The sequence below is a fragment of the Electrophorus electricus genome, chromosome 15 (genome assembly GCF_013358815.1).
Source record: "Electrophorus electricus isolate fEleEle1 chromosome 15, fEleEle1.pri, whole genome shotgun sequence".
In the NCBI taxonomy this organism is placed as follows: Eukaryota; Metazoa; Chordata; class Actinopteri; order Gymnotiformes; family Gymnotidae; genus Electrophorus; species Electrophorus electricus.
Window position 1 is genome coordinate 17,090,750 of NC_049549.1, and position 16,848 is coordinate 17,107,597.

The 16,848-nt window shown below is 42.8% G+C and overlaps 1 protein-coding gene across 3 annotated transcripts in view; it reads left to right on the top strand.

Annotated features, from left to right (window-relative positions):
* The first annotated feature begins 2,469 nt into the window (after positions 1 to 2,469).
* cadm1b (cell adhesion molecule 1b) overlaps positions 2,470 to 16,848 on the top strand; it is a 96,019-nt gene continuing 81,640 nt past the window's right edge. For all 3 annotated transcript variants that reach the window (XM_027022398.2, XM_027022401.2, XM_027022400.2), the window contains exon 1: positions 2,470 to 2,562. In XM_027022398.2, coding sequence (XP_026878199.1) covers positions 2,487 to 2,562 — 76 coding nt within the window. In that variant the 5' untranslated portion in view covers positions 2,470 to 2,486. The remainder of the gene's footprint in view (positions 2,563 to 16,848) is intronic.

Here is a 16,848-nt window from a genome sequence, read left to right on the forward strand (position 1 = left end):
ACACACAGAGACACACACACACACACACACAGACACACAGACACACACACACACAGACAAACACACACACACAGACACACACACACAGACACACACACACACAGACACACACAGACACACACACAGACATACACACACACACACAGACACACACACACACACATACACACACACAGACACACACAGACACACACACAGACAAACACACACACACAGACACACACACACACACACACACACACACAGACACACACAGACACACAGACACATACAGACACACACACACAGACACACACAGACACACAGACACATACAGACACACACACACAGACACACAGACACACAGACACACACACAGACATACACACACACACACACAGACACACACACACACAGGCACACACACAGACACACACACATACACACACACACACATACACACACACACTGTGTCTGTGTGTGTGTGTGTGTGTGTGTGTGTGTGTGTGTGTGTGTGTGTGTTTCAACTACATATTCAATGTAATGTAATGGGAAACCATCACAAGGCGGCTGCATTCACTGAGAAGAGCGAGATTTATTAGGGGCAAATCCAAATCCAGCGTGGATAGAAAGGTCCAAGGTCAGTTTACCAACACAAGGAGTATGGGAATACACTGAAAAACACCACAGAAAACAGGCTATAACAACAGAACCAGACTTACAAGAGACAGGTGGTACAAAAGATACAGCAAAAACCAAAACAAGGACCGGTGTATGTGTGTGTGTGCGTGTGTGTGAGTGTATTCTTTATACTGTAAAAAGGCAGTTTTAAATCTATGACTGAGTACCTTGAGCACAAATAACATTTCAAAAAAAGTGTTTTTTAATTCAAATTGAGCAAGTATTTTTCAATTAAGATAAGATGCAACGGTACAGAATTAATAAATAATAGAATTTGTGTTTCTTATATAACTATAATATATAACTAAATATATAACTAAAACACTTGCCAGCATTTTTAGCAGGGGTAGTTGTTAAGTAATTAAGTTGCTTAACATGTATTTTGCTGAGAAAGACCTCATACATGCAGTACTGTTAAAGAATGCGTTATCATTAAAGATTTGATTTATTTTGTATTAATGGATAGGTGGTATGCTAAAGATCTCCATTGTGTGACACGCTGGGGATGATAAGTAAACAGGTTACTGGTTATAATTAGAGTGTTATCTATAGGTTCTTAAGTGGTATAAACACACACACACACACAAACCCACACGCGTGCACACACACACACACACACACACACGTGCGCACGCACGCACACACACATAAACCCACACACACGAACCCACACGCACACGCGCGCACACACACACACACACACACACACACACACAAGCACATACATGCACACTTACAACAACAACGAATTTTTGCAGCCACGCAGCTGACCAGCATTTCTGCTTCAGTTATCACACACAGTAGCCTGTGATTATAATCATCCATGGTTAATATCAGGCAGTGTTCTGTAGAATATATTTTGTACGTCTACTTTCATGTATAATGGCCAGGCAGCTACATAATTGCAGGTTTTAGTGTATTTTCCGACAGTTTAAGATGTACAACACACAAGCAAGAATGAGCCCCGTTTTTCTGACATTTTTACCACTAAATTTATTCTGCATTCAATTTCGAGTTGTGTAAAATAACAAATTACAAATACTTCATTGCTTTACTTACAATTTGTACAATTTTAAGTAGTAAAATAACCTAATATATAACTGCTTTGACCTTTTCCTGAACTCCAGGCCAAATCGATTTTTTTCAGCAGAACTGACTAGAACCGTTCTTCACCCCACGGCGCTTTCTGTGTGTTCCTATTTGGACGCCTTTTTTAAAACGTCAGGCTATATTCTTTATTCTCCTTTATTCGCCCAGGAATCCCTGAACACACTCTGGAAACCAGGGCTATCATCATAGGAGCTCTGGTCTCACAGTGCGATCCTCACTCATCAACACAGGGGGCGCTGTTCGTGTATGAAATGATGGCCTTTTGCGTAACTCCTCACTTCGGACACGGTATTAGTTTCTGACGGCCTGTTACGGGGTCAGCACGGCAGTCTAATGGCCGAGTGCCCCTTTCCTAAGTTCAGGCCCCTTTCCTAAGTTCATACATAGGATAAACTCTAATACTTAGAGCCAGACCGGGAAGCCAGCAGCCCGTGCTTGAGCCATTATTCCCAATACACTTGAACTAACTTGAAATGAAAAGCGACGCGCAATTCCAAAAGGACAATTAGTAAAAGCTAGCTAAGACTTTATTTATAGACTTACGAACCAGTGGGTAACAGGCTATTCTTTGGGAGAAGCGTGTTTATTGTCGTGCTTTGACAGATGAATGTGTTTTGTGGCTGTGGTGCCGTGTCCTCCCTCCCCGTTGCGCATCTCATTATCCCATGACCGTCTCTAGGTGATTTGGCGCCGCCAGTCTGAAGCAGGTGTTAAACATGGCGATCTCGGCGAGCGGATCTCTCTCCGTTTCACTCGTTATTTGCCTGATTCTAGGGACGTTTCTACATAAAGGTGAGCCATTAAAGTTTACGCGACTTGGTATATTGAGTTTCTCGGCAAATCCGAGCAGCGACTATAAAGCAGTGCTGAAGCTAATGCTTGCGCACGTTCCCGAGCACCGATGTTCGCCGTAAAGCTTCTCTGCGGTCTGCGCGCGTTTGGAGTGTTTTTAAAACAAAACGTATTTCACTTTCTTTTCAGATCAACTGTTTATGAATCTTTGTATCCTAGTCATTGGTGTCCTTTAAGCGCTATGAATTAGTTTCGCTGTTTAAATAGGGGAAACTCGAGGAAGGTAGCCTACCGATGCTGCAGAAGTAGATGGAGAAGATAAAGTCTGTGGAAGCGGAATTAGAGGAGGTTAACTCCGAACTACCGCTGAGCGCTTCTTGGGACACTCATACTCCGAGAGGTTCTTATGGAAATCGAGCGGTGATTTTCTACGTCGTGCGTAAAACGATAGCTTTTTTTTAAAAAAAAAAATCCCGACTTTGACAGCGCGGCAGCAGAGAGAACTGCGCGTTTTCCTCGGAATGACGGAGAGATCTTTTGAAGTCAGTTATTCATTTCGCTGGTGATCGGTGTTTTACGCACGCCTGCTTTACGCTATATGACCCCACACGTCAGTTCGCCGTGGTTCGCGAAGTGGCATCCCGCTGACATTCATGTACAGTTGTAGAGAAGATATAGACCATCTGGCTTGGCTTTGGCATACCATTGCACTTTCCGACCATTATATGCAGGGGAAATGCCATTCGATTGTAGAGAACATTTAATAGTATCAGTAATTGGACTTGTGGGATTCTCTGCTCCGGCATCGCATCCATCAACAGGTTCACTGCGAGACACTGGCTAAGAACCCTGTCTGAAGATGAACCGGCATTCTTTCCTGGCGTTTCCCTCTCGTATGTCTGTGCATCTGGCGACTCTGAACTAAATCCCGTATCAGGGCTTGTAAAGTTGTGCAAAAGGGTGTATTGAAGCTTTGTAGTTTCACGCCTCGATGACCTTTTAATGTACGAATGTCACAGCAAAGTGACATCAGGGTGAATATGACATCTCACACTAATGTGACATGAAGGTGAATTAGGCTACACAGAACATTACATACATTATCCATGCTTGTCTTAATTACTGCAGTACAGCAACAGTTTTACCACAGTTACATTTGTTGATATGGAATTCCTTTGGGCACCTTGGGATAATTGGAACTGTGCATCTTCAAGAAGGTCTGATAGGATTCTCTAACAGTATATTAGTGCCGTGTATTAGTTATAAAGTGAGCTGACACATTGCTAATAATAATTAACACCACATCGGTCTAATCAAGATTCTGACGTGACATCACATGACATGTTAGTGGCTACTTCACCTTTTTTTTTTTTTATAAACCAGGCAAACTTTAATTTGCATTAGTTCCAGGCTGTGTGTCTGATTAGTGTAAAGAATGAGATTTGTATCCTGGAAACATAGTCCAGCTTTTGTATCCGCTCTGAGTTTTCTGTCATATTGGATAGATGACTCTCATACAAGAAATCCTTGGTGATCAGTGCCAGTGGACATTATGAGCTTTTCCTTGAAATGTTTCATCCATAGGCCTTCTCAAATAAGACAAAACCACCATATTATAATCCATCAATGCATGTGTATGTTCAAGAGACTTGACAGCATCATTGCTGACAGAAATATCACTATTAGGTTTTATTTTGAATTTTTTATTGCGGATCTGATACAATATGGTCAACTTACAGCATTATGTAAATTTGATTTACATAACGATTCCCTGTCATAAAGATATATGTTGGTATTAGAATTTTGCCTAGTTTTGTAGGAACTGTATCCCAGTAGTAATTGTGTAAGCCTGCATTTATGAAAGATTATGGTACTTTTTTTTTCTATCACCCATCTGTTACATTAATAAGAACTAATAATACAACACTATTTCTGTACCGATGACATCACATACATTCTGGTTAGGTCAACAACATTCACATCACTAATTTGGGTCTCTGCTTAAGGCCATGCGGTTTTTAGCTAATGAGACTTGCATTCTCCCCTGACTTACCCGTGCTTTATAATGGACAGTGCTGCATTTTGGCCATAGCTCCTGCTCGTGCTTTTGAGGGAGGGTGCTGGTAACCTGTAGGGCGGATGAGTTACATATGGTGTGTTTTCAGATTCATGAAGTGATAAGCAGGTTGCATGAGAGTCCAGTACATTTTTGCATAATAATATAGACTATATTTCATTATATTTCCATTAAACATATTTTTATGTTTTTATTAATAATTACTAAGATTTATAACATAAGTTACAAAACTAAAATCAACAGTTTTAGTCATATGGTAACGTTATATTCATACTTCACAGCAATAGTATATCAATATTTTTGTTTGACTTTTTTGACAGTTGAGTATTTTTGACTGAAGTAGTGAGCTTGTATTTGTAATCTCTAGTAAAAAAAAAAAAATTCTGAGTACAGTTGAAAGTAATAATGTGTTTCTGCTCAGTTATGAAGCTGAACTTCCAGTTTTATTGTCTAGCATTTGAACACCTATATCTGATTTACTCCTTTATCAAATAGATTAACCAAATGTAGCTATGAGAAAATGCAATTTTGTGCTCGAGTGCACAGGGTTTCTGTGTTGTTCATTCCCCATGACACAATGAGCCTTGTTTTTGCACACTTTCCTCTCCTCTGAGTGAGTCATGTCTTCTGCATGCGCCCTGACGAGTGCGCGGAGTGAAGATCTCCTTCTCGTTTTCGCGAATTACCTGTAACGCAGGAGTAGCGCCAGAGTGCTTAAACATGAAGCATTGGTACACGGGGTGCTTCTCGCTGAGCAAGATGTGGTGTAGCACAGTCAATTAGAGGTGGCAGATTGGAGGCCGGTTGTGTGGAGAGAGAATGCTTCAATCATGACAGCGCTTCGGTAATGAGAGGGGAATATGACGAGGGGAAGAGAGTTCACGTCTGCTGCGATAAATATGTCATTGTTCTCACTCTGCCCCTGTCTTTCATGGACTTAGCCTATTGTCTACCCTAGTCACTGACAGCCTGATTCATTTTGGAACGAAGGAGGAAAGGAAGGATCAAATTATGTTGGGTTTTTTGTTGTTTTTTTTCATCCAGTGCCGATTAGTCTGCTTCATCTAGCAGCCACAGACCACTAGTAATAGTGATGTAGTGTTGCAATAATCCCGGAGCCACTGATCTGTGTGATCTGTCCTTGTTAGATTACTGAGGATGTTGTATACGGTGCAGCTTTTCCTATATTTATGTTTCAGCGTTTACTGAGAAGCAAGTTAGCCGCGTGTGCCCGTGCATGGCTTTTTTCATGAAAGGTCAGTAATAGGATCAGATACAGGGGTAGGTGGATAGAAAGCTCAGCGAGTTGTGACTAACTTAGCAAGCGCACTAACGACAGAACCTCCGTCCTTTCACTGCCCTCTTTTCAGAGACCACTTTTGTACCTCCTGTTCCTCCTTTGGATTTATTTATTTCCTTATTTATTTACTTGCTTATTTATTTGATGTGGCGATTTAGATGCTGTTTAAAAAACCCAGCTGAGCTGACAATCTCTTTGTTCCATTCTTCTTAAAATATTACATTTCTGGTGAGGGGACTCCCCCCCCGAATTTGACTAAAGATAATGTCTAATGCCTAAAGAATACAACGCAAGAGTCCTGAACTTGGATGCAAAGTTAGCCTACTCAGGGAGGTTTGGCTGTTGTTGATATTGATACTGTTGTTGATTCTAAACAGGCTTACACCAGCTTGTTTACAACCTGATCTTGATGCTCAACGGAACGGCCAACTGCCCAGAGCTCCAGGCAGGAGTCTATCCGCTAGCATTTGTGCAAGGGGGTCATTTGGGGAAAACGCTAGCTTGTAGTCTGCTTCCTAATAACAGCAGCCAACTCTGCCGAGAGAGCTACCACTGTTGTGCAGGACATAAGCAGCTAGGTCTGACCAAACTAGCAGCATTTTAAATCAGTGTTACGATAAATAACTGGGAATACTCTGTTCTATGAAGACTGATGATGAATTATGGGAAGTATGTAAGCATGATCACGTACTTGTCATTGTTGTGTCCCCTCAGGTGGAGCGTGTGCAGACTGATGGCACAGAAATTAAATACAGGGAAGATGATAGCATGCATGAGAAAACGCTCCAGCGTGTAAACAAGTAGCGTAATATCTACTGTAAGCTCTACTGTATAGATAGGGACTAGAGATTGAACTGCATTGTTAACATGTCTGGAAATCTCTGGATCAGAGGATGCAGATGCAGACAGGGGCCCGAAAGTGTCTCTGGAAACGAGTTCGCGCAGAAGTCGAATACAAAAAAAAAAAAAAGAAAAGATTATTAGTTCTTGCTTTTCAGACCATTTATGGGGAGAGGGGTATACAAGCTAGAAGCCATAGTGTCATGTTGAATGCCGTCTGGACTGCAGGTCAGATAACCATTGACCAGGCGAGCAGGAGAGCAGGACTCCAGCTGTCTGAGCAAGAGCGAGTGAGCGATCAATAGGACACACAGATGGTGGCTCAGAGGGAAGGTGTGATTCGCTGGAGCTGCTAAATACTTAAGAGTGTCAGGCCACTGAAAACTCTCAGTGGTTAATCTCATTACTTAAAGCAAGATGCGGTGGTGTGATGGCAGCATCTGTCTGCACAGTCACAACTGGCTTAATTGTGATAACGCCATTATCTAATGTGTTTCATGACGAGAATGTATCCTCTGATATTCCAGTGGTATGTAGAAACGCACCATCCCAAGCGGGTCAGTGGGTCATTTCCAGGGATGGTCATCCGGTACAATACGAAGCACCCCAAAGAAATAACGTTTTTAGGAGAAGACTGTAGGTTAGACTGTTTGCGTGTTATCAAAGTGCTTGCGACGAGCTCCCTTTATTAATCTACTACAGCTACACCCTTGTCGTAGTCGATTACGGCGGGACTATGCACGTCATTTTAATCCGGCTAAAGCCGGGTACTATTGATCATGATCCCGGGGGACGTGGGCTGTCGGTGGAACTGAAAACCTCCTTGGTGACAGAGAAGGAAAACAGTCACAACAAAGTCACTCAGTCTTATAACCTGTGACAAGCGCCGCAGATAAGTCTTATTTTGCCGGGATATAATCCAGCCATTCCTTCTTCATGTAAGAGGAATCCCAGTGATAGGTAGTGGGTAAGCTCCTTCAAAGATCATTGCTCACAGGCTTAAGAAGGATCATTTTATATAATGCATACATATATATTATTATATGAACACAAGTGCTATTGTAGTCTATTCCTTCAGACGTAGCACTTCACTTTTCTTTTTTCACCGTTGTTTAAAACCTCCACGAACACCCTGCTCACTGTGTATGCTAGACCATGCCAGTGAATGCCCAACAAAATTAAATAAAGACATTTTCCTGATATACTGATTTTCTACCAGTGTAATAAACTATTTTAGAATGAATTTTTAAAATAGTTTGAATCTACTTTGTGAGAAATGTGAATTATCAGGTAACATTAGCCTTAATAAGATGCCGGTTTGACAGAAATTCTCTGTAGAGAATTTTATTACCACTAGCTGCTGGAACATGTAGATAAAGTAGTATAGCTAGCATAGCAGGCTACATTATCTTTCTCATAACTAGTAAGCTGTATCCAATCATTGCCATTGATTTGCTTTAAGAATAAAACTGAATTAAACTCCTGCAATAGAACAAATTGTTCTTGTAACATTCATAGTATTCTCGTCTTAGAAGGAGACACTAGTATTTCAGGTGCTGTCCGGCAGTAACAAAACACAATATCGAATGACAGACATGCACAATAACATCAGCTATGCAGTTCATAGTATGTATTAATATAGTGCCCACGAACTTAATAACTGATCTCAATATGTGATGTGAGACTTCTGGCTGCAGGCTTGAGATGCCATGTGTTTCCACAGGGTGCTGCAGCTATGGCATGTGGAAGGCGACTGGAGAGATGGATGGAAAAGCCGAACATAATGAAAGGGGGCAGAAACTAAAACGTTGCGTTATTTGAGCACAGTGTGAAGAGGGCCCGGGGAGGACTGTGGTGACATCTATCAAACTGGCATTTTGTACGCAAATGTAAATAAGCCGCCGCCCGCAGAACTGTAAATAATTAGTTCCACATAACGTCGGGGTTAACCAGCGACAAGTGTGATGACGACTCCTGACTACGGCGCCATGGCTCTAAGAAAGGTATCGCCGGGACGACGGTTAATTCCCCCTGACAGAGGAGAGGTTATCTCGGCCATGATAATTGGGTTGCTGCCGTGGAAGTTGGACTATTTGTGAAACCTCATTTAGCGCCTCACATTTTATCAGCGGTTCAGGACAGACAAACAAACAGCTGTGGAGAGGAAGGCATTGACGCCGGGCTCGTGGGATGTCGGGAAGGGGCGATTCTGATCGCAGATTAACAGTGACGGGTTTCCTCCTAATTAAAAAAAAAATCTTGTTTTTTCTAATAAAGAAAAGCACTATAACGCCATTCAGCACGACAGACAGAGTGTGTGGTTAATTGTCTTGTTAATCCTGGTTATGACATTTCGAAAGCATTTGGATTCATTGTTTCAGTGCATAACCAGGAATAAGTAGACAGTGTCTTAAATGAGTTTGTTTTACTCTGATGGACCTGTATGACAAATCATTATTTATTAAATGCTGATCTCCTCGTCCTGCACTTAGCTGTCTGAAATGAACAAAGCAAGGCGAACATTGCAAATGCCTAACCATGCATGGCTGGATGATGAAAGCAGAAGACACGCAGTAATCCATGAAATGGTAATTATATCATTTCAGGGGATTAACCCTCCACTATCACAACTGGTCTATAAATGTTTATGTCAATAAGAGATGAAAGGGACAGTACTTGAGAGAGTTACAAAATTGGTTAGTGATTTTACATATAGTTTAGACAGAAAAATCTTTCAAATAATTTATTTGTAACAGCTGTCTTGGTTTATTGTCAAAAAAGTGTTGGGTTTATGAAAACAAACAAACAAACAAACAATTGTAACCAATGGTCATATGATTCATGTCATATGCACGAGACCTTGTTTAGGTCCAGTTGAATACAAGAAGATTTTCTGCTTTGTGTAAGTGCATAAATTAGCATTAAAATGATGAATAATATGGTTATAGTTTTTTTCTGTCTTTTTTGTGCAAGGTATTCTTTGGTTAGTGATCATGCGTAATAATTTCTTAACAACTTATGAACGCAGCAGCTATGTAATTTATGTTTGTTTTTGTTTTCAACCATTAGTTGTGGCTGAGCGAGTTACCTTCCGGTATCATCGGCTCCCTTTCCTTTCCCATCAGTGGAGCTTTCTTAAGTCAAACATCTCTGATAGGTCAACACATTACTATTGGCCTGCCAACAGACATTTGCATTGGCCTAATTATGGTATATTAAGCCATCATGATGACATATGAGCTAGTCACCACATGGCAAGTGGTATGATAGCGATGTTCATTGCTTCTTTCAACAGTCAACCAAAAGGCTTGTGAGAGGGCATGTGTTTTCCTTTGTGGATGTAATTAGACGCAGAATTTATGAGTCCAATCGGGCATTCAGTCAAGACGAGCCTATCTGGAGGTGACATCGGGACATATTGTTCTGCGATGCTGACATCCTGTCGGAAACCGGCTGCTGCAGATGAGCTGTCAGAGCCCTTTTATGGGGCCTGTCTCGTCCAGCCTTTTAAATCATTATCAGTCTAGCTTGTTGGTTCACATGACATATAGCCTTTATACAACCTATTGAAGGACCAGTACTACCAGGCCCACAAAAGTGACATTGGATCTGTCAAGGTGCTAACTGTATTCTCCCGGCAAAGTGTGGAAGCGCATTCCAATGGGCTTCTTATTGTTGCGATTTTCTGCTTGTTACACTGAGTGGATGACACTGGTATCATGTGACAGCATTATGATGCTTAAGAGGCTAAACCTCCTTTCATGTATGCTTTATGTTTTCAAGTTGACCTTTTTGGAGTGACAGCAGCTGAGGCTAATGCTCCTGTAGCCTGTCTCCTAGCTGAACACGCTTAGCTTTCTGTCACTGGCTCGCCTTTGATGCTTTAAGGTATAAGAAAGAGATAATAGTACTGCATCTCTGTTAAACAGTCTCTGACTGCTGCTGTGAACTTGGGCTCTTTTCTGGAACTCTCTCCACACTGGGTAAAGTTGTGAGAAGTGCATTATGTTTCTCAGACGTCCTGTTTATTTATGTCATCAGACTCAAATGCTAAATTCTTACAGTAGGATTGTTTGCCTTCTTCTTTATAGTTTGATAAAGTTACAGTGGCTATGGGGGTGGTGATGGAGATGTTGGAGGGTTGGAAGGTTTGGGTGGAGGTGGTGGAGACAATGGAGAGTTTGGCTGGAGGTGGTGGAGATGGTGGACGGTTGGAGGGTTTGGGTGGGGGTGGCGAAGACGGTGGACGTTGGAGGGTTTGGGTGGAGGTGGTGGAGATGGTGGATGGTTGGGGGATTTGGATGTTAGGCTGTATCGTGCTACGTGCAGCTCCTGACAGATTCTTTCTGTCTGCAAGGACTATTTGGGATAAGATGCATTCACGAGATCGAAATTCTCTAGCAAGCTTTCATTTGCGCCTCCAATTAATCAGCCATCACTGGGGACCTCCTTAATGTCAAGCCAAGGATTTTATTAGGGATGTCCTTCATGGTCTTAATGAAACTTCTTGTGTCTTCTGTGAGTATTTCATTTACCTAATATTGGCCACCCGTGGCAACCTCGAGGTAAGGAGGATCTTTTTGTTGCCTCGACGTGCTTCTATCCTCCTCCAAGACATCAGTGCTGTTTCCTTAAAGTACCTTGCTGTCCCATTTAATTAGATGGCTGAAATGTCCTCATTATATATGTGACAGATTATAGTTTCAATTATCTATATTGCATTATGTTTGTTTCCTATCAGGAACGTGCTTCAATCAAATGCTGCATTTGGCACCTGAGATTATTTTACCCTTCAGAAATTTCAGAGATGAATAATCCTGCACAGTTAATTCTAATGGAATACTGACGCAGCAGAGAGTGAAATCATTCATAGATGACAGCTGGTCCCCTACAGGTGCAGCTCAGAAACTTCTCCAGTAAATATTACGTTCATCTCCTCACTGTGGATTACTTCTGTTACTCCAGATCTTTTTTATTGAGTTCATTCTTATTGCTCTGCATGCGCCCTTAAAGTCTGAAAGATATTTCAAGCCTGCCGTTCTAAGAACCGAGAACAACTCCAAAAATACTTCCAAATGGGTGGTTTTCTTGCAGTGCTCCCTTGTAACCGCCAAGGCTGCCAGGGAAAAAGGTTGAGAAGCCATCTGTCAGCATTTGTGGTCTGCTGAAGCAATCTGCTTTGCTCCAGAACAGCCTGCTTTCTCTACGGTTACACTGTAAAAGAGAGCTCAGGAGCCCTGCAGAGGCTCTTACCAGGATGCGCAGAACCGGTCCAAGGGAGTTCTGGAGTAGCGCAGGAAAACCGAGGCACAGCGCAGGACTGGCTGAGGGCAAATCGGCAAAGCTGGGTAGTTTTAGTGGGGCAGATGTGTAGCGGAGCAGACCTGCGGCTTTGTTTCACGTGGATGGCTGCTTAGGTAACCATACGCTAGTGTGTTTTGCTGCAGTGTGAGAAAACAGTCTAGTCAGCACTGGACATTTATTTATTTATATCTTGCCTCGGCCTGTGCTGAAGTCCTTTCGGGGTACACTTTTAAAATTAAAGTCGAGCTAAGGTACACCTTGTTGTGATATCTGTTGTACGTGTGTGTGCAGTGGAAATGATATTGTCCGGGTTGTCAGTGCTACATGAAATTTGGACAATAGTTAAACAGTAACAGACAATTCTGAGAGGTGATGAGCAGTAGACAAACATTGGTGAGTATTACCAAGACAAACGGCTTATTGAAGCATTAAATGATAAACAGTAAAAATACATTTCAATTTATTTGACAGTTGACAACACACCATGTAAAAGTCCCATCTACCCAAACGAAGCCCCTCTGCTGTGTTTTCAGTGACAGTGAGGTGGGGAGTGAGGTGGGTCATTATAAGCACTGGAAGAAGGCAGGTTGAGAATCCCGATGGCCTTGTGTGTGTGTGTGTGTGTGTGTGTGTGTGGGTGGGTGGGGGGGGGGGTGGAACTGGTACTGGGCTGGATGCCGCGGTACCATCTGCCAGATGGCAGCCTTGTGAAGGGGTCTCGACTGGGCTGCACGCGTCCCTGGTGGTGCTGCTCGCCATGGTCTCCCAACACGGATGGCACAGACGAGCGGGAGGGGAGGCCTACTGAAGCAGCCCAGGGCCCGTTTCATCCCTGGCCCCTGGGGGCCCTCTGCTCTCCGGCACAGTTGATGCACCAGACCTCGACGTTGCCGGCAAGGCTGTATACACCGGCTCTGTGGAAGGTGTGAAGGTTTTTTCTGCGTGTCCTTAAGAAGCAGACGTATTGTCGTGTCTTCTTCGCTACAGAGGTGCTGTCTGTAGACCAGGTTGTGTCCTTAGAGATATTAGCCCCGAGTTGAAACTGGTGACATTTTCAGTAGCATGAAAGACATCATAATATAAAGGAAGCAGTTTTCTGATTAACACGGTCAACAAGTTAACTCCCAGTTTAACTCCAGTTCATTATGGACCCTGAAGTGGGTACTGTTCCATCTTTGCATGTTTGTAATAGATTTCTCTGTAAGTGTATTCTGAGATTTCTCTGTAAGTGTATCCTGTCCTTTACTTATTCCTGGATAACAAGCACAATGTTCTGAACAACATATTTCGTCACATTTTTTTGTTTGTTTGTTTTCTGATGAGATGTTTTGCCACATCGGAGTCCTGAATACATCATTCCGACTTCACAGTTTGTAACACAGTCACTTTTGTATCCTTTTGTATCACTAAACTTTATGGACACTGAGCGTCTGTATTACATTTTGTCTTGTGGTCATTAATTGATCAGTGTGAGCCAGTATTCTCTGCTTTTGCGGTTACGATGCTAAACTTTGTGACTGGCATTTTGCGCTTAGTAGCCGTGCTGCTTCCTATCAGCCACACGTTTAAAACTTTGGACTGTCAGCAGCAGTCAAACGTACTAAATCAGACGTTAACTGGTTTAACTGGTCGGCCCTTAAGGCTTGATTGGTCTTTTTGAGTTATTACTGGCCACCTGGTAAATTGCTGCATCTGCCTTCTCGAGTGTTTTAGTTGAAATAAGCTGTTAAGCTTTATCATGTTCTGCCTGAGAATGTTTTACCAACTTGTCAAATAAACTCAATCCGAAACTAAAATGGATGAACAGTATATGGCCGACTCTGTCAGTAGAAGCAGAGGACTCGTTTTCTGTCTGCCACGGGGCGTCAGAGGACCTGCCTGTTCCCATTCACCTGTTGCTTGTAGTTTCAAAAGACATTTATTTTGTTACTTGCTTCACCTTCCTCCTCACATTGGCAGCGGTATTAAGGAGTCTTGTGCAATCTAAATTCATGCATATTTGAATACTGAAAAACATTTTGATTGTCCACATGCCCCCTCTTTCTGTTGGCAGACGCAAAAAAAAAGAAGAGAAACGGTATGGAACGTGCGTTTGAGCTTGCGTGAGCTTATCTTTTTCACATGCTGTTTGGTAACTCACAGACACCGGAGTTAAGCTTGATAAGAACAGTTTCTAATTCAACTTTTATGTTCATAATATAGCCAAAAATAAGTTTCTTATCCTGTTATTGGGTTTATGGTTGCCCTTTTTACGGTGGTCTTACCAAAGCTTCTCCGACATTCTACAGGATGAAACGCTGCGACCGGGAAGCAGATGAAAGCAAAGGGGACACTTTACCGAACCCACTCAGTCTCGCTGGAATAAGGCCTAGCCCCCATCTGATAAAAACCCCATAAATGACTGTCTAACATCTCCCGCGCGTTCAGTGCCGGATCATCTGTTGCTCTGAAAGCAGGGTGTCTCGTCTCGTTTGAGGGTTTTGCGTGTCCTTATTTGAATGCGTCCTGCAGGGGTTCATTTGAAAGGTGACAGGACCCCAAAAGAACACCTAAGCCAAAATAAATCGCAATATCCCCACAAAATTGAATTCAACAGTCGGCTTGCAAATAAAGGATTGCGAACGTACGCTGCTAACGTACGGCGAGCTCCCATCTGCCTGCGCAGAAATAGAAGGGTGTTATTATGTTCCTTTAGAAGGGAAACGCCCTGTGTTTAGCCCAGTGTGGAGGTCGTGTGGTGATCAGAGGGTGTGTTCACATGGCTTCTGGGTTGAAGTCAAGCTTCAATTAGACCGTTGTGGTCAGGCAATGAAAACCTGCCGTGATTCCTGTTGTATAGGCTGCTAGGATCTACAGATAGATGACTGAATAAGGAGCTTTCTTGAAAAATGTTCTATTTAGGCAGATTTGTGGAGGAAATATCGTTTCAAACAAATGTATGCTCGTAGTACATGGTTAGTTCTGTTTACACATTCAAGAGAAATACGACGCTGAAAAACAAGAAGTGACAATCTATATGCTAAAACGGACTTGCTGTTCTTCTGTAAAAATGCTATTTATTTGCACAGATCTTTTGTTTCACTTCTTTATTTTCCTTTTCTTCTTTCCTTGATCTGACTGGAACACATTTTTGCCATCAAATTTGTGTCAGAATATATTAAACAGATCGTGATCAAGACAAATTTCTAGCGTTTTTCAGGCTGCAGCCCTCTATTCAAATCTGAGAACTCATATTCCTCAGCAAGTGACTCCCTTCTCCCTCATATGATGCAACTGCACTGTAATTCGGTATCCCTTTGAACTTTGCCTTTCATGTCAGTCAGCCAAATGTTCCCTTTTTCATTGTTTTATTGCATTTTTTTGCCGGAGTACACAAACACAGGCGCAGAGCAGAGGTCACAGTAAAGTGCTAGCAGGAATGGAGCAGTTTCGATTGCTAGCTGGGCCGTTACGTCATCTAATGCGAGGATGAAGGCATTATCTGAGCCTTTAAAGTGTGAAGTTGTTTTGTGTCATTAGCTTGTGGGTGAATTTGCCCCCCCACCCACCCACCCAACCTACCCACCCATCCCCCAGACCCTTCCGTAGGTCCCTGCATAATCCTGGTTAGGAGGGACCTTGTGGTGCTCGAGTGCTTCACCTCCAGGTGGAGGGGAGGGGGATCAGAGGCCATGTGTGGAGTTGGGGAGAAGGGTCAGCAGATGGAGCTCTGACGTGTTGCCGGCCCCCGTCCGGAGAGTGGCCGGCGGGGGGAGAAGTGAGCGGAGAGCTCCCCGACGCGCCACCTTGCATTAGTCACGGTTCAGGGTTCTCTTCTCCACCGATAAAGGACTCAAGCACAAGCACTCAGACAGGACACTCTTATCTGCACACCAGCACAGGCTGAATTGAAAAAATATGTTTCTTTTCTTTGTCCTCCCTTATGGTTGTAGGTTTAACTTGTAATACTTAAAAGAGCTTCCCACCACTGGGCATTTCAATTTGGGCAGCTGCTATGACTCAGCTGGCTGAGGTTTTGGACATGCCTTGACCTGGGTACCTATTTCATCTGCTCAGTTCCATGTCTTGTATATTCCAGTTCCATATTTTGCATACTCTAGTTCCCTATTTTGCCTATTCCAGTTCCATATCTTGTGTATGGAACTGCCATCCTTTTCAAGGTCTTCCAGAGCATAAGAACTGTCATCAGTGGAAGGACTTCTGTTAAAGCGCGTTCACACTGAACACACACAGCAATGTTTAGGGCACCAGGACGTGCTTTGGGAAGGCTCAATGGGCTTTAATGTCCATTCCTACTTGAAGAGGACATCGTTAAGGAGATGTTGGAGTCACTTTTGACTCTTAATTATTTTCAAGCTCTCCTGGTACTTGACTTATACAAGGAGGTCAAACTGTTCGGCCAGGGGGAAAATGCGCCATATTGCACCCAGCCTTTGCTTTCTCCCACGGCCCATGGCTCCAGTTGGGAAGTGGCGATTTGGATGACCCCCCTGGTCTCCACCACCTGTGATATTTTTCCATGTCTGGAGGGTGAGGAGATTTTCTTCTGCCAGTAATTCTCTGCTCAATGGTCTAACACCTCAGTACCAAATCTGTTACTATAAACTGGGTCAAATAAAAAAAAGCCTGTTAGAAGCACAGTAAATGCTCGAAAATGAAAAGGTTCAGTATATAGTTCAGACTTGTTCTCTTATTACCTAGGCTGTATTACCAACGTATTACCAAGGCATCACTCAGTCCAATAATGTCTACACAGTAAATTACA